This window comes from Chiloscyllium plagiosum, chromosome 25 (genome assembly GCF_004010195.1).
Source record: "Chiloscyllium plagiosum isolate BGI_BamShark_2017 chromosome 25, ASM401019v2, whole genome shotgun sequence".
NCBI classification, from domain to species: domain Eukaryota; kingdom Metazoa; phylum Chordata; class Chondrichthyes; order Orectolobiformes; family Hemiscylliidae; genus Chiloscyllium; species Chiloscyllium plagiosum.
The window spans coordinates 22943417-22962289 of record NC_057734.1 but is presented as its reverse complement, the minus strand read 5'-3'; the positions used below and the strand labels follow the sequence as shown (position 1 = coordinate 22962289).

General features: G+C 39.4%; 1 protein-coding gene across 2 annotated transcripts in view; it reads left to right on the top strand.

The window, feature by feature from the left end:
• Nucleotides 1-18873, top strand: part of LOC122562637 (cytosolic arginine sensor for mTORC1 subunit 2-like) — a 54709-nt gene that overhangs the window by 1337 nt on the left and 34499 nt on the right. For both annotated transcript variants that reach the window (XM_043715654.1, XM_043715653.1), the window contains exon 2: nt 10659-10729. In XM_043715654.1, the coding sequence (XP_043571589.1) occupies nt 10659-10729 (71 nt within the window). The remainder of the gene's footprint in view (nt 1-10658; nt 10730-18873) is intronic.

Genomic DNA, 18873 nt, shown 5'->3' with positions numbered 1-18873 from the left:
TGTGGACTTGTTGGGCCGAAGGGCCTGTTTCCACACTGTAAGTAATCTAATTAATCTAATCTAAGATGTTCAGCAGGGATATCATTGAGATTGGCTGTATTATGTTTAACAATGTAGATTTTGCTGTCTCATGTGGGGTAGAGACAGTTTATATTTAATTTATACAGCCAAAAAAAGACCAAAGATATCATCTAAGATGCTTGATTAGTCAGCTTCTTTCCAATGGTAGAGAACCCCAGATTTTAACATAGTTTCCTCTTTTAGTTTTATATGGAATTTACAGCACAGAAACTGTCCATTCCGATCGATTGGTTTGTATTGAGGTTTATGCTGTACAAGAGCCTCTTCCCACACTCCTTCATCTAACTGTATTCACATATCCTTCCCTTGCTTTCTCTCTCATTCTAACCACTAGCTGACAGAAGCTTCATTTAAGATTGTTATTGTTTTTATGGTATTGCAGTAAGATGCACGTGCCAGGACATTTGGAATAGTTCTGTTCCTCCTTTTTTTCTTTGAAGGTAGTTTTAAAACCACCTGGAGAAATGGAGCAGGGCACTCACGATAATGTTACGTTTGTAAGGTGGATTAAGAAGGCATAGATTGAAAAGCAACGCTACAACAATTTCAACCTGCCATCCTTAAGGCTTCCCGACTACACTTTTCAGTGGTGGTGAACCCTATGCTTTTAACGCTGCCTGCTGTACAATACCCTTGTGGGTGAACTGATTTTTGTTTTAAACAGCATTTCAATATGTTCTCTACCCAAAGGCAAGTCTGACCCACTGTGTAATGATCTCCATCAAGGATGGTGGGGTGGCACGATGGCTCAGTGGTTAGCACTGATGCCTCACAGTACCAGGGACCTGGGTTTGATTCCTGTCTGTGTGGAGCTTGCACATTCTCTCCGTGTGTGTGGGGGTTTGCTCCGGTCTCCTCCCACAATCCAAAAATGTGCAGGTCAGATGAATTAGCTGTGCTAAATTGCCCACAGTCATTGGTCAGGGGTAAACATAGGGTAGGGTAGTAGGTGGGGGGGGGGGGTATTCTTCAGAGGGTCAATGTGGACTTGTTGGGCCAAATGGCCTGTTTCCATATGTAGGGAATCGAATCGAATCTTGTGGTGTAAAATTCCAAGCAGTGGAATGTGGTGAAACGGTTAAAAATTATGTCCCAATACATGTGTGAATCTAACCGGAATGGAGGTGTTGCTTAGTCCCGTGTGAATCTTATTACACACCTCCCCGTGTGAATCTTCTTATCTGTATGTAACCAGAATGGAATGTGTTTTTTAGCCTTGCTCTGCTGTTCACATGAATGTTTATATCTGGAAAAGAGTATATCAGCTGGAAAAGTCTCCAGTTCGGTGAGTCTGCTCCGGGGTTACGTTTAACCGCCGAGCGTGGGTTGTTGGCAACCGCTCTACGAGAACTGACGGCTCCCAGTTCCGGTAACATGTAGAGTGAGTATAAGCCAGACCCGTTGGTTGTGGCGACGCTGCGGGGAATAAAATGCCCATATTCTAGCAGACTCGCCTCTTGGTCGTTTGTTCTGTGTCAGACTACTCTCCTACGAACCTGACCTTGAGAATTTTTTAAAACAAATCTAATCTAATCTAATCTAATCCTAAGGATAGGGAAAGGAGGCAGATCCCAAATCCACGTCCAGGATAGGGAAAGGAGGCAGATCCCAAATCCACGTCCACCGTTACAGTATTGGAGTTTCATGCTGTTGTCACCAATCAGGTCAATGCCAGCTGTCCACACAACAAGCCCTCCAGGAGTATAGATGGCTGCAACTTCATGTGTAAACATGTTGTGGCCTTTTCCTGTGTAGCCAGAGCACAGAAAAAGTCCATTTTGGCCTATCCAGTCTGCACCATCCAGATGCAGACACCTAACCATTCTAACCCCATTTTCCAGCACTTGGGCTGTAGCTTTGTGTGCCATGGGATTGCAAGTGCACGTCTAAATACTACTAAAATGTTATGAGAGTTTCTGCATCTCTGATTCTTGCAGGCAGTGAGTTACAGATTCTCACTACCTCAGTCTGTCTAATCTCTATTCTTAATTGAACATCTCTAGCCCAGGCAGCATCCTGGTAAATCTCCTCTGCACCCTCTCCAGTATAAACACATTTGTCCAATAATGTGGATTCCAGAACTGCGCACAATACTCTAGCTGTGGTCGAAGCAACATTTTTATATGGTTCCAGCATAATCTCACTGTTCTTAAACTTGATGCTTTTCCATCTGTCCTGAAAACCTCATGGACTGGTGTACATGCAGGGTCCCTCTGCTCATCTGTGGGAGCCAGGGTTGTCATGTTTTCCCTGATCTTGTCAATAATTGCTCCACACTCACAACCTGTCCTTGGGTGATGATAAACCCTGAACTACTTGTGCTGAACTATGGCAGCACCTTTCTTAGCCAATACATCTGGAATTGGGAATGAAGCCAGAGCTTGTGTTTCAGCAGCAGAATTGCCACCCACTGCTCACAAGACTTCGCCTTCAGTAAACTAGAGAAGATCAAACGATTTTTACTAATTCTACCTAGTGAGACCTCTTTGCTAATTCTATAATTCTTCTCTCTTCCTTTTAACAGTAGGACCATCTGCTCGATCTGTTTTGTCCCACCCATACCTCAATCAGGCAGGAACGAGGGACATGCAAGACTTTCACTGTTTCATTGGCTATGGTGGGAAATAGATTTAAATTATGCTAAGTGAGCCCACCATCTTGGAGGAATACTTACAGTGTGAATTGTGCCATCGTGATGCTCCTATGTGATAATTGAACTACACATTTTTCTGCCAGCAGTGCTGGAAACTTGATGCATTGTACCTTTAATTGGAAGGGAGCCATTCTGTTGATTTAATAGTTGACTTGTGAGCAAGTTGACTGTGTTTGTGGAATTGGATCAATATTTCTTCTGTTCCTAGACACCTGTTTGAAAGCTCCTAAACAAGACTGGCTAGTATTGAAATTTGATCTCTTAGAATTGACTCTGGGATTGAAGGTTCCAACAGGTTGCTGAAGCAGCAGGAAAGTAAAATAATTGTTGCATGTAATGAGCTTTATAATGTAAATTTTGAAATTCAATCATTATAAAGAGAAATAATAAACAGTATGCAGAGTTTTCTAGACTAAGTGCTAAGTATGCTTTTTTTCCCCATTTCTGGCTGTTCCCCAAAAGACTGGAGCAAAATGATGTTACCTAACAATAATACTGCCAAGCATTTCTGTGCAGATGTTGTTTGTTTTTGAGAGACTTTGAGTCTGTGTAATCCTTCTCTGGAGGAACAATACAGTTAAACAAATTATTATGAAATGTTTAATTTTAACATTTTACTGAATGGAGTCTTCTGATATATGCTGATCTTGAGTATGTACTTTTGTTTTTGAAAATTCTGTATTGAATTTAATTAATTTATTCATACACTCTCAATTTGTTACTCTTGACTCCATTATAATTGGCAAGAGTAATGAATAACACAAGTTTTTGTCAAGAACTTGTACATTAAATCAGGCAATTGTACTCAAATTTTAGTGCAGGTTTCAAGGTTTACATGAGTGCAATTAAATATGCCATGAAAGGGAAATTTGCAAATTTCATATTTCTAATGCCATACTGTACAATCAAAGTTGCCATCTTTTGGATATGTATGTTAAATTGAAAGGCCCATTTGTCCTTTCTTAAACCTGTAATTGATTCCATCACTCGATCATCCATCTGGTTGCTGTTTGTGTAGCCTTGCTGTGTGCAAATTGACTTGTTTATCCTCAATAGTACTTACAATTCCAAAACGTAATTTACTGTCTGTATGTCACTGTGAAATATTTTCTAATCAACCTGTCCAGAGAAGTTGTTATACAAAAGGTGGACTTGAACCTAGGCCTCATGAAATGTCCTACATAAATTAAAGTTTGTTTTTCCAGAGTCCTTTCTCTTTTAGTGTCTCTCTTAAATTCTGCAATCTATAATCCTAAAAAGTAGAAATGTTGCCTTCCAGATAAAGTTAACATAACTTATGGAAATAAATCGTCATTCACTGTTCTATTCAAAACCTTCATTTTCTGAGAGGCATTCAGTGTGAATTCGGGGATATTTAGCATGGAGGATATCTGCAGACTCTAAAATGCATGCAACTGCTTTTGCTAAATGTTTTATTTGACCCATGGTATTTAATAGTCAACTTAAGCTTGGCGATATTAAATAGTAAATGATGCCATATAATACATTATTTGCATTGTAGCTCCTGTGAGATTTGAGGCAGTTGAACATATTTTGTTCCTAAGAATGCACAATGTAGATCAATAGGGAAAGAGTTAAGAGAACGCTTGGAGGTGCTGTATCATTTGAATAGGGAGGGAACTTTAATATTTAAAGTCCTTTTAAATTAGGAATGACACATAAACAGGAAATCTTCAGTGACATAGGAACCTAGGATTTTGTAGTGGGAGTAGGCAATTCATCTGTTTTGAGCTTGCTCAGCCAATTAACATGATCATGGCTGCCATCCTGGGCTCAACTCCACTTTCCTGTCTTCTCCCCAAACCCTTTTTCCTGCTCTTCATCAGAAAAATATCTATTTCTTTCTTTTTAAGTTGTTAATTTGAGTCTGCCTCCACTGCACTCTGGGGCAGTGAATTCCACAGATTCAGTAAGAACTATTACATAACTATTTGATAAAGTCCAGTTTTTGTTTTGATTCCAGCTGTTAAAGTTTTTAGTCACTAGTCTACTGGAACAAAAAAAAATTGTTGGAAATGCTCTGCAGCTCTTGCAATATCTATCTGGGGAGAGAACTAATGTGCATGTTTGAGAGCTGTGACCTTTTCACCAGAACTCAGGCCTTAGACTTTTCCTCCCTCTCCATAGCTCCTGCCACATATGCTAAGTGTTTCCAGCATTTCCTGTTTTTATAGTACATTCAGTGGTATTTTAGTTTTGCAACAGGCCAGTTAGGACAGTTTGATGGTAGTTCTAGGTATTATGTCTTGCTTATTAGCAATTAAGGTGTTGTTTATTTAAAATAATCTTGTTCTGGTCATTATATTTTGTAGGTCTGATCACCCAAGAACAGTGTAGGGAATGGTACGGCAGATTATTGATTGTGCGTCAGTTTACGTGGTAATCATAGAAGCGTTTAATGATTTCAGCCGTACCCATTTTGTCCAAATGCATCTATTAGAAACTTTGCCAAATTCTTCTAATACCATTTTAAAGCTGTGATGAAGGTACTTTGTGTAAGTGATTCACAAGTATGTGTTACCTGCTACTTCCTTGGTCTGTACTGGAACATGCTTACTTCAATGTTCACCTAATCGTGGAGAGAAATGTGAAGGGTGATTGTGGTCAGTTTATTACCATTTCCAATATTTAATTCATTTCATGTTTTATGTTTCTTTTGAAGCACTTTGGAACATTTTATTATGTTAAAGCTTTTATTTATAATATGCCTATTTTTGAGGCAAATATGCTTACATTAGTGCCATAGCTTGGGTATCTACATGACCTAACTCCATAATTCTCCTCCCTTTAACTAGCTTCTTGTGTAATTTGAAGAAATGGATGTGACAGGCTAAGTATTACATCAGCATGGCACCCAGTACCTTGGGTAAAAACAATGACTGCCGATGCTGGAAACCAGATTCTGGATTAGTGGTGCTGGAAGAACACAGTAGTTCAGGCAGCATCCAAGGAGCTTCAAAATCGACGTTTCGGGCAAAAGCCCTTCATCAGGAAACAATCGTTATCATGAAAGAGGTAGTGTTGGGCAAGCAAATGGAGCTAAGGGTAGACAAGTCTCTTGACCATAATGGAATGCATCTGAGTGCTGAAAGAGTTAGCGGGAGAAATAGCAAATGTGTTTATGGTAATTTTCCAAAATTCACTGTACTCTGGGACAGTTCTAGCAGACTGGAAAGTAGCAAATGTGATGCCACTGTTTGAAAAGTGAGGGAGACAAAAGATGGGGAATTATAGACCAGGTAGCTTAATTTCTATAGTGGGGAAAATGCTTGGAGTCTAATTTCAAAGAAGAAATAGCAATGCATCTAGGTAGAAATTGTCCCTGTTGGGGGGAGACAGCATGGGTTCGTGAAGGGCAGGTCATGTTTAACTAATTTTTTTGGAATTCTGTGAAGACATTATGAACACTGGACAATGAGAGCCCAGTAAATGTGGGGTATCTAGATTTCCAAAAAGCATTTGACAAGGTGTGGTACAAAAGGCTGCTGCATAAGATAGAGGTGTAAGGTGTTACGGGCAATGTATTGGCATGGATAGAGGATTGGTTCACCAACAGGAAGCAGACAGTGAGAATAAATTAGCTAGTCTGGTTGGCAATCAGTGACTACTGATGTGTCTCAGGGATCAGTGTTGGGATCGTAGTTATTCACAATCTACATAGATGATTTGGAGTTGGGGAACCACATAGTGTGTCAAAGTTTGCAGATGACACTAAGATGAGTGGTAGAGCAAAGTGTGCAGGGGACTGTGAAACTTTGCAAAGGGACATAGTTTAAGTGAGTGGGCAAAGGTCTGGCAGATGGAATACAACGTTAATAAATATGAAGTCATCCATTTTGGTAGGAATAATAGTAAAAAGGACTATGACTTGAATGGTAAGAAATTGAAGCATACTGTTGTGCAGAGGGACCTGAGTGTCCTTGTGCATGAATCACAGAAGGTTGTTCTGCAGGTGCAACATTTAATTAAGAAGGCTGATGGAATCTTGTCCTTCATTGCTAAAGGGATTGAGTTTAAAAGCAAGGAGGTTATGTTGTAGCTGTATAGGGTGCTGGTGAGGCCACACCTGAGTACTGTGTGCAGTTTTGGTCTCTTTACTTGAGAAAGGATGTACTGGTGGTAGAAGTGGTGCAGAGGAGGTTCACTAGATTGATTCTGGAGTTGAGGGGGTTGGTTTATGAGGAGAGATTGAGTAGACTGGGATGATATTCAATGGAATTTAGAATGAGGGGGAATCTTATAGAAACATTATAAAAATTATGAAGGCACTGGATAAGTGAGGATGTTTTCATTGGCGGGTGAAACTAGACAGGAGGACATGGCCTCAAAATTAGAGGGAGCAGATTTAAGACTGAATTAAGAAGGAACTTCTTCATCCAGAGAGTTGTGAATCTATGGAATTTCCTGCCCAGCGAAATGGTTGAAGCTTCCACAGTACATCTTTTTAAAGCTAAGATAATGCTTTGAACAGTAAAGAAATTAAGGGTTATAGTGAGTGGGTGGGTAAGTGGAGCAGAAATCACTAAAAGATCAGTCATGATCTTATTGGATGGCGGAGTGGGCTTAAAGGGCCAGATGGCCTACTCTACCTAGTTCTAATATCAATTATTCAAATTTATATAGCACCTTTTAAACTCCCAAACCACTTAAGAGTCTAATCAGGAACTTATCATCACCATTCCTAATGTCGTCTCCTTTTACTTTTAACGTCAAAAAATCTGGGCAAGAAGATGCATTTTCATGGGGAGTGAATTGGAATGTTTTGAGGAGGGTATACTGGAGCCTACAGCCTCTGCAGTTGATGAGGCAAAAGAAGTGAAGCTTGCATAAGAAGCTGGAATTGGAAGAATGCGATAATCTTGGAAAGTTGGAAGTGGCTGCATAAGTATCTGAGAAACCTGGCATAGTTAAGGGAGGTGCAACACCATGGAGGAATTTGAACGAGAGGGTGTAAAATCACAATGTTAGTATTTGGGAGTCGTAGAGACATACAGTATGGAAACAGACCCTTCGGTCCAACTCGTCCATTCTGACCAGATATCCTAAACTAATCTAGTCCCATTGCCAGCACTTGGCCCGTATCCCTCTAAACCCTTCCTATTCACATACCAATCCAAATGCTTTTTAAATGTTGTGATTGTACCAGACTCCGCCTCTTGCAGCTCATTCTGTACACTCACCACCCTCTGCATGAAAACGCTGCGCCTTAGGTCTCCTTTATAGCTTTCCCCTCTCTTCCTGAACCTGTGCCCTTGAGTTCTGGACACCCCCACCCCAGGGAAAAGGCCTTGCCTATTTATCCTATCCATGCCTCTTATGATTTTATAAAGTCTATAAAGTCATTCCTCAGCCTCCAATGCTCCAGGGAAAACAGCCCCAGCCTATTCAGCCTTCCCTGTAGCTCAAATCCTCCAACTCTGGCAACATCTTGTAGATTTTTTTGTGAACTCTTTCAAGTTTCACAACATTATTCTGATAGGAGGGAGACCAGAATTGCACACACTATTCCAAAAGTGTCCTAAGCAAAGTCCTGTACAGCTGCAACATGACCTCCTGACTCCTATATTCAGTGCTCTGTCCAATAAAGGCAAGCATACCAAACACCACCTTCACTATCCTATTTACCTATGACTCCACTTTGAAGGAGCTATGAACCTGCACTCGAAGGTCTCTTTGTTCAGCAACACTCCCTAGGACTTTACCATTAAGAGTGAGTCCTGCTAAGATTTGCCTTTCCAAGATGCAGCACCTCACGTTTTATCTAAATTAAACTCCATCTGCCACTCAGCCCATTGGCCCATCAGATCAAGATCCTGTTCTACTTGCAGGAAACCTCCTTTCGTCCTCATCAATCCTCTTTGTTACTTCAAAAAACTCAATCAAGTTCGTGAGACATGATTTCCTATGCACAAAGCCATGCTGACTAACTCTAATCAGTCCTTGCCTTACCAAATGCAAGTAAATCCTGTCCCTCAGCATTCCCTCCAACAACTGGCCCACCACCGATGTCCGGCTCACTGGTCTGTTGTTTCCTGGCTTGTCCTTACCACCTTTCTTTAAATAATAGCACCACATTAGCCAACCTCCAGTCTTCTGGCACCTCACCTGTGACTATCGATGATACAAATATCTCAGTAAGGGGCCCAGCAATCGCTTCCCACAGAGTAGTAGGGTAGACCTGATGAGGATTTATCGACTTTTGTGTTTTAAGACATCCAGCACCACCTCTGCAATATTTTCCAAGATGTCACCATCCCATTTCCCTACATTCTATATCTTCCATGTCCTCCTCAGTAAACGCTGACGCAAGATACTCATTTATAATCTCCCCCAACTTCTGCGGTTCCACATATAGGCTGTCTTGCTGATATTTGAGGGGCCCTATTTTCTCCCTAGTTACCTTTTTGTCCTTTAATATATTTATAAAATCCCTTTTGAATTCTCCTTAAGCTCTATTTGCCAAAGGTATCTCATGTCCCCTTTTTGCCCTCCTGATTTCCCTCTTAGGTATACTCCTACTGCCTTTTATACTCTTCTAAGGATTCACACTATCTCTCCTGTCAGTACCTGACATAACCTTTCTTCTGTTTCTTAACCAACCCCTCAATTTCTCTAGTCATCTCCAGCATTCCTTACATCTACCAGCCTTGCCTTTCAATGGACACTCATTGTAAGTTAGTGAGAACAGGAAAAATGACTGACTGGTTCATCACAAGTTTGATATGTGCAGAAGAGTTTGGATGTGCTCAAACCTTTAAAGGGTGGAGGTTGGTTCAGTGGCCAGCAGAGCTTAGAATACTGCATCTGAATTTTACAAAAGCATGCATGAAAGTTTTAGCAGATGGGTTGAGGATTGTGTTGCAGAGATTGAATGTTAGATTTGTCACTTTTATAAAGGATAATATTACCTATTTAAACCAAAAGTGTTTTTATGCAAGTACCTTGATAGTAGAATTAATAAAAACATTCACTGTAGTGAATCTTATGTCTGATCTCTTACATCAGTTTACAGTTTTTAGTTTATAAGGCTACAGTCAAAGGTGACTTTTTTGCAGGTAGCTTAAGAAATGTTGTGATAGGTTCTAAACTGGGGTAATTTCACATAGAAACAAACATTTGGCAAGAATAGTATAAATTTGTGCTGCACCAATCTTAAGAATTTCTTTAAGTTCAATTTTGTGTTCATAGTTTTGTTAGTGACATGTACCTGCTACATTTTCATTGGTCTTTTTGTGCAGGCTTCAGAATTATTGCCCATTTGAGGGGTGAGAGCAAGTGTTTTTTAATGTGGTTTCTTGTTAAACTCTCTTCTAAGAATATTATGACAATATTGTGATTGGTTAATGAGGATGGGGATTATTATACACATGAGCTCACATTAGAACTTTGATTTAGATTAGATTACTTAGTCTGGAAACAGGCCCTTCGGCCCAACAAGTCCATACTGACCCGCCGAAGCGCAACCCACACAGACCCATTCCCCTACATTTACCCCTTCACCTAACACAAGGGGCAATTTAGTATAGCCAATTCACCTAACCTGCACATTTTTGGACTGTGGGAGGAAACCAGAGCAAACCCAGGGAGGAAACCAGAGCAAACCCAGGGAGACACTGGGAGAATTGAACCCGGGTCTCTGGCACTGTGAGGCAGCAGTGCTAACCACTGTGCAACCCTGCTGGTGTATTTTACAGAATGGTAATGTTTCTGTATGAGAGAGACAAACTCATTAAAATAAAACAGACTGAAATGGTTTCCTACTGTCTAAGCATTCTTGGTGCTGATTGAATTGAAAATTGAAATGAACATGCTTTTTTTTCCCTCTTCATTTCAGCTGGGATGTATCCTGAACTGTGTTGCTTACATTGCATTGTACTAATGTTCCTATCTTTTGCTTCAACAGGTGTAAGTTTTTCAGCCTGACCGAAATGCCCGATGACTACACGTTAGTGTTAGATGAGGAGGGATTTAAAGGTACCTTAACCTCAAAAATATGCACCTCTTTCTGAAATGTTTATCTTCAGTTCACTACCTCAATTGAAATGCTATACATTCCTGTAGTAGAGTTCCCTCTGATGGTATAACAGTTTAAATACTAAATAATGGTGAATTTCATTTTTTTTTGAGCAATGTTTATAAGTTTAGTTCTTCGGCATGACCTTAATAAGCTTATTATCCTAAATACCTGTTTAATTTTCCCATGGTGGACATTATGTGCTGTCCTATGTCCTGTTTAACTCATTTGTGAACATATTTTAAATAGGTAGCCAAATGTTTCCATGGTAGTCAGTGTCTGAATGAAACAAATTTTAAATCGTCATATCTCCTTAGTACAGTGCCAAGGATTCTTTTAATGCTTGTTTTGAAATGTATTGACTGTTCTTTGTGGTGTCCAATATGATTGCTAATTTCAAAGGCCCCTGTTGGCATTGAAATGAATGATCAATGAAACTACGTTTTGATGTTGGTTAAGGACCATTCAAGTATAACCCACTCCCACTTCAGAGTGCTGTGGGATCTTCATGTTTCTAGAATGATCAGAAGAGGTTTCTGTGCCATCTTGTAAGAAAGTTGGCACTCAAACAATGAAGCAGTCTGCAGTAATGTACTGAATTGTTCACTGGTTGATGTACTTGAGTCCTAAAATTAGACGTAAACCTATATACTTTCTACTGAGGTGTGGTTGATGCCACTGAACTAAACCGATACTGTGTATAAAGTAGATTTCTACAACATACTGCTTGTACTTAGGTCTCTGAAACATCATTTTGTTCAAGTATTTAACATACTGATGGGTTTCTAAGGGAATTCCCTGTCAGAGATCCAACTTGAGCTTGATGGTTTAAATGTCTTTGATTATATGCCCTGATGATTCTGAGAGTCTGACGCGTTAATTGTTAGAGATTGAAGTTTAAAAATAGAGAGCAGGGTATTGGTGAGGCAGTATCTGGCGAATTGTGTATAGTTTTGGTTCTTTGTATTTATGAAATGGTATGCTCCAATACCAATATATCCTAAGACACTTACTAGGTTAATTACTAGAATAAAAAGGTTAACTTATCAAGAATGGTTATGGCAGGTTAGTTTTTTAATTGCTTAGAGTCTCGAAGAATAAGGATTCTGTGTGGGCTTGAGAGTAAATGTTGAGAAGATGCTTCCACTAGTGGGGGAGTTTTGAACTGGGGACATAGTAACAGTAACAGAATATGATGACATTTGTTTAAAGCTGATTCATGAAAGAATTTCATCTCTGCGGATAGTGAGTGTCTAGAATTCTCTATTCTATAGAGTTGTGGAGATAGGTAACCAAATTAAAGAGAAAATCAATTTTAAAGAGAAAATTTTGGAGAATGGAGGAGTTGAGGATCAGCCATGACTTTTCAGGATTGCAGGGCAGACTTTAGGAGCTGAATGTCCTACTCTTTCTATTTCTTATGTTCCTATTCCAGCAGATTTGCAATGTCAGAATGGTAGTCTCCTGGGAATTGATTGTGACTTCAAGTCTCCTTTTGATTTTAGACTAACTTGATAAAGCAAATGGCAACTCAACTGAAGAAAAATGTTAAACCTGATGAAATACTGCCAGCAATCCCTGAAGTCATCTTGTTTAATTGCTCATAGTGCCATCAATACTGGTGACTTGAACTTACCACTCCTGACTTTAATGAAAATTTGTGACAAGTTGTTGCAGAATGGGAACATGTTGGGGAGAGTGCAATCTGAGAGGCATGTGAGCATATCCACATTTAGAAAATGTGTCCTGCATACTCCCTTTTCTCCCATACCTGAACAGATGTCTTGTGCTGCAATTTGGGAAATTCTGCACTAGCTGTTGCTGTGATTAATTTTAAAAATCCTGAAGTCTGCAGCACTCTGTCAGAGAGGTCTGGACAAGAAGTCTGAAGATGTTATTTTCGTCATTTGGGTTGAAAAATCACTGAGCAGTGTAAAGACTGAACCAGGAAGTATTAGTGACAGTGTCGAGCACAAAATGTAAATTCAAGGTGGAATTCAATTAAGAGATTGTTTTTTTTTAACAAAAATGTAATCTCAAACTATAATTTAATTTCTGAAAGAGAACTGTACTTGTAAAAGTTGTTTTTTTTGGTGCTGGAAAGGTTTTAATAATTAAGATTTCAAAATTTGAGCTTAAAGAAAAATAATTGTAAATTTGAAAGAGAGTCTTTAACTATTCTTGTCAAGAGTGGGGAGTATCCATTACTTAATGATCCTGACTTCTGTTGCATTGCATGCATTTGAATCCAGATGCTCGGCAAGACACCAGTATAGTGAAGCTTGTGAGTGTGCTAGGCAACTCACAAAGTGCCTTTCTGATTTGTGTTGCCAGAAGTTAGCTTAATTCTCAATAATAGTGAGTACTAGGGCCTTGCCATTAATTTTACCACACAATTCAGGCTCACGTCATTCTGTTGCATGCAATTACTTTTTTGTCGGTCCATGTGAACTATTTTCATTCTGTTCATAATGTAGGGAGATTTGAAAGTTGACTGTAGCATTGATCCTTCTTAAAAATACAATGCACTGTGTGAATGATTCCAGATCAAGTACAATAACTGGTAAAGAACCCTCTTGTTGAATGATTCATCAGGAAAATTTGAGTAGAGATTTGTTGCCAGGTGGCTGAGACTCTGATCTCTTAAACTGTCAGTTAGGATAGTGCAAGTGTCATTGATCATTAGAGTGAAAAGAAATTTCTTTGTACAGTCTCATCATACTGGGGCTCTAAACTTTCAATGATATAAACATTCTGGTTCATTTCCAGGGAAGCTTGACCTTTGAAAATATAGATCATTTTATCACATTATGATACACCTAGGTTATAACAACACCGTCTTGTATTGCATAATATTTTAATCTAGAATAAACTCTTTTGTGCTTCCAAACATTCTAATCGGTCAACCATTGTTGTATTAAAATACAAGGTTAGGGATCAAATGGAATGAAGCTGTGTTGAGGATGTGGAGAGAGGGGTTATGATAATGTGGTATTTGGAGGAGCAACTTGGTCATCAAGCTTGTTTTGAAGGAGGTCAGAGAGCAACCTGAAGAGAATTTCTGGTCTTATGGTCAAGACAGCTAGAGGCACAGTTAGCACTGTTAGGACAAAGAGGATCGGAGATGCCAAGAGCAGAGTGTAATAAAGACCGTACTTAAGACAAGGTTTTCAGTCTGGTCAGTTTCAGAAGGAACAAATGTCTAGTAGCAGTGCTGATTTTTGAGAGCTTGTTCTGCACCGATTTGTCAGCCAATGCCAATATCTTGGATAACTGAAACACTGAGTGTTGGCAAGAAATACAGTTCACCTCTATTCCCATGGTATCCAAGAAGGATTGGATGGCTATGACTGTACACTCATAACCTCCACCCTTCCCTCAATTCTCAGGTGCAGTCTATCTGACTCTGGTGACTCATCAACCCTATGTAGAGCCAACCTTATTTTACTTGTAAACATAACGAATACTTCATAATTTTTTTTGTCCTACAATTTCTCAACTGCTTTTTGTAATGACTTTGACTATATCTTTGGCCAAGAACCTCTGCCTTCTGCTTCCAAGAATGTAGTCTTTCTGGTCCCCAGTCAGCCCCAGCCATCTCCTTTCCACCTCCTCATTTACATATGTATAAAACATTTAGATTTTCTGTTTATCTGCCATTCTCTTATACTCTTTTTTGCCTCGCTTATATCCCTTTCCTGTTCCCATTTGTATTCCTCTGTTCCCCTTCCAGATTCTATTCAGACAATTCAAGTTTCTTCTTCTTTTTGTGGGCAGTGGGCATCACTGGCAAAGCAAACGATTGTTGCCCATTCCTGATGAACCTTGCTGGGCCTTCATAGAGGACAGCTAAGATTCAACCACTCCGCTGTAGGTTGAAATCACATGTAGATTAGATCAAACCAAATAAGAATGGTAGTATTATTCTCTAAAGGACAAAAGTGAACCAGATGGATCTTCACGCAATTGGTGGTGATAGGTTTAAATGAGACTGGATTTCAGTTCCAGATTTTTAAAAATTAAATACCACCAGTTACCATGATTGGATATGCATCTATCCCCCTGGAATTGAGCCTCTAGATTACTAGATCAGTGTCATTACCACTTTGCCAGTGCCTCACTAGTTCATAGCTTTTACATCTCTTTGATTTCCCTACAAATCTGCCCTTTAATATCTTTTCCATCAGTTAATGGCCTATTGTATCATCTCAGGAGTGTAATATTACCTTTTTATTGTTTAACTTTAACCAAATAGGTACTGTCCCAGATCCCCTTAAGTCATTCTATCCTCCAGTAGTGAAATATTTCAGTACTCTCCTTTTTGTTTCTTTGCTATTTTTGCTGAACTCTTGTAGCGAGGAGTATTTACTTCACAGTCCTGTATGTTCTAGAGGCAAAAGTGAGGACTGCAGATGTTGGAGATTAGAGAGTATAGTGCTGGAAAAGCACAGCAGGTCAGGCCAGGAAGGGCTTTTGCCTGAAACATCGATTTCCCCTGCTCTTCGGATGCTGCCTGACCTGCTGTGCTTTTCCAGCACCACACTTTCGCCCCTGTATTTATAAAGCCATGTTTCCTGTTGCCAGACATTTGTACTGCTCTTTGTTAGATAAGGTTGGTGAGCATTTAGCCAATCTGTGCACTTGCATACCTCTGCTATAAATTTAATTTGGGATCATTGCATTTCTTGGTCTGATCTCTCAATACTTTCCTGTGTATTGATTTTTGTTTTAAAACTTACTGTGGTCTATTAGTGTTACTATTAATGTTTTCACTAGTACTTGTCCATCTGAGCTTTTTGTGCACCTCAATTTTCCTTTTGTAATGCTTTATTCTGCTTCTCCTATCTTGCTGAGTTAGATTAAATTTTCCCAATAACATCTGCCAATGTGGTTATCCATTCCATGGGACTGAAGAAGCCTGCCCTGCATCTGTTTGTCAGACTGGCTAAAGTTTACAGCACTAAGTTTAGACATTTTACCATCTGATCAATAGTCTTCACTTTTCTTAGATATTACTTGCCCTGTTATTACTTAGTGTGTACTGTCATTGCACTGCTCTGCTACTCAACATCCTAACTCCTATGGGGATTTGATTGTTATTTCACTGCAATAGCCACCACCTTTTATCCTTTCTAGTCACTCAGCTGTTCTGTCCCTGAACCTCCTTCAGGCTTTCTGACCTTGTTAAAGAATGAAATTACTTACTGATTACTTTCCTTCTGAACTCCTCCTGTGTACTCCAATGATGTCAATGTTTATAGAATTACAGAAGTGCTCTGCTGTAGAAAGAGACCATTCGGCCAACCAAGTCTGCACTGCTCTCCAACTGACTATTGTGACTCTGCCATTCTCCTGCCTTTCCCATGCCCTTGCAGATTGTTGCTACTTAAATAATCATTATTTAATACCCTCCTTCTTGAAGGTCTCAATCGAACCTGCCTCCTCCACACTTGCAGGCAGTACAACTCAGACCTGAACCACTTGTGTGAATCTCTTTTTTTTCTTGGTCTCACATCACCTTTAATTTTGTGTGCTATCTTGATCCTTTTGAGTGGGAACAGTCTCTCATATCTATTGTGTTCAGCCCTCTTGTGATTTTGAATAAAGGTTTCTCCACAGCTGAACTTTAAACTGACAGGTCTGTAATTGCTGACCTTATCCTTGCAACCTTTTTGAACAAGGGCATAAAATTTGCAGTCTGCATTTTTCAGGTATTTCTGGAGTCTAGGGAATCTGAAAGATTATGGTGAGTGCCCCTGCAATTTCCATCCCCACCACGCCCACCCTCTGTATCTTTGGATGCATCTTATCCAGTCCCAGTGCCTTATCAAGTTTAATTTTCAAAACTCTAACCAATAGTTCCTGCTTCTCCATTTTCAACCTTTCCAGTAACCATCTTCATCTGACACCATGACCTGGATAACTCTACCTCCTTGATAAAGACAGTATTCAAATAAAACTACAGCCATGTCCACTGCCTTGAAATGTAAGTTATCTTTTGGTTCTGAATCAGCCCTACTCCTTTTAATGTTCTCTTAATATGTATATACTTAGAGGATTTTGGAATTCCTCTGTTGGCCACCAGCCTTTTCTCAATCTTCTTGGCTTCCCTAAATGCACTTTCTTCTCTCCTCCGAATCTTCTGCATTCCTCTTGGTTCTCAGTTATGTTTTCTACCTGACACCTGTTCTAAGTTCATCCAGAGTGAGCTCTGGATGACTTCTCCTCCTTCCTTTTCCCTTCAGAAGGTAGCCCATTTTTCAGTTAATTTCTTTTCTGCCGAAATTTCATTTGTCTAGCCTGCCCAACTCTGTTCTTGCCCGACACTACCCTGGACCCGTTGGGCTATTTAGCATGGCCAGTCCACCTAATCTGCATATCTTTGGACTGTGGGAGGAAACTGGAGCACCGAGTGGAAAGTCGTGAAGACACAGGGCGAATGTGCAAACTCCGCACAGTCACCAAAGGTTAAAATCGAACCCAGGTTCCACGCCCTTTTTTCATCTTGACATCAGCCACCAAATTCTGAGTTCACAAAATCTGTGGAAATGTTTATAGCCAGAAAAGAATAACCCCTTCAAACTAATAATTTGAAGAAAAATAACTTTGATTTCCAAACTATGATTATTGTACCCTAGATGAGTTTTGCATTTGGTTAAAGCTAAAATATCAGAATTACATAGATTTAATGGTTAGCTTTTTTTCTTTTTGACTAGCAAGGGAAACAGTGATGTTTATGACTGGTTTTAAAGCTATAGTTTAACTTTGTAAATAGGCCAGCTTTCTTTGTGACCTATAATAGAAAATTTGTGAAAATGTTAAATACTTACTTATTAGCTGCGTACAGAAACTTAGTTTTCCGATGAAGGCAAGGTTAACTGGCTTTAGCAGCCTGTGAAGGTTTAGCTAATAGGGCAGGACATTTTGGTATTGATGCAACACATAATTTTATAGAACAGTATCTGAGAATGTAGAACTGGGACAACTTGTGATTGATAAACAAAACTGCAATGTTGGTCACTGTTGCAGATGAGTGTTTTTATTCCAAGGATTTTTTTTTTTTAAAAAACTGGTTCATGGTATGTGGGTGTCACAGGCAAGCTCAGGATTTATCGCCCATCTCTCACTGTGAGCAGGTGGTGATGGTGAGCTGCAGTCAGTATGTTATGGATAATCCCTCATTGCTGTAAATCTAGTGAGTTCCAGGTTGTTGATGCAAGTCAGGGTGGCATAGAACTTTGGGATATGGTAGACAATGTTGGCTCTGTACTCCATGCTGCCCTTGCTCTTTTAGGGTTTGATGTCACACTTTGGCATGTATTTCCCCAATTTGCTAAAGTGCTGACGGTGACCAAGACATCATTATTTGATCACAAAGTCACTACAAACAAATGGTGTCTAATCGCCAAACTGCTCATGCTTGGTGTAAAACGGTGACAGGAATTGGTTACTTCTAATAATAGACAATGTATGCAGAAGGCATAAAACAATGAACTGTGACTTTTGTCAGATGGCTTGCTTCTAATTCAGTGCTGGGTCTGAGTTCTATTTTCACTTCTTAGTGGGAACTTGCACTGTACTCGTAAATTTTTCCTCCAGGTCATGAGCAACATTTTTTAATAAATAAAAACAAAATATTGCCGATGCTGGAAATCTGAAATAAAATTTTTTTTTTTTAATTGTTGGCAACTGGCATAAGGTTTTTTTTTTGTTGAAAAGGGGACAATTTACTTGAGTATTGCGACAAATACAAAACTACATAAAGAAACCCACTAATTATATAAATACCTCATAACTAACAACTAACTAATAAATCATGTCAATAATAATAATACAGCTCAGTGGAACAAAGTAATAGCCCTCAACCATCGAAAGCATAAATTTATATATATTAATGTGTGGCTTAATAATTGACATCAGGAAATCAAACATGATCCACAAATGTTGAAGTTTTATCTCAAATTCTTGCCAGATAATTACCCATACACCGTCTGTTACTGTTTTGTTCCTAATATTTTCACGTGTCCAAGGTTTCCAATGTTTGTTCATTTGAGAAGTGCATGATGTCCTGAAATGAATAGATGCCATTGGAGGTTGGTTTACA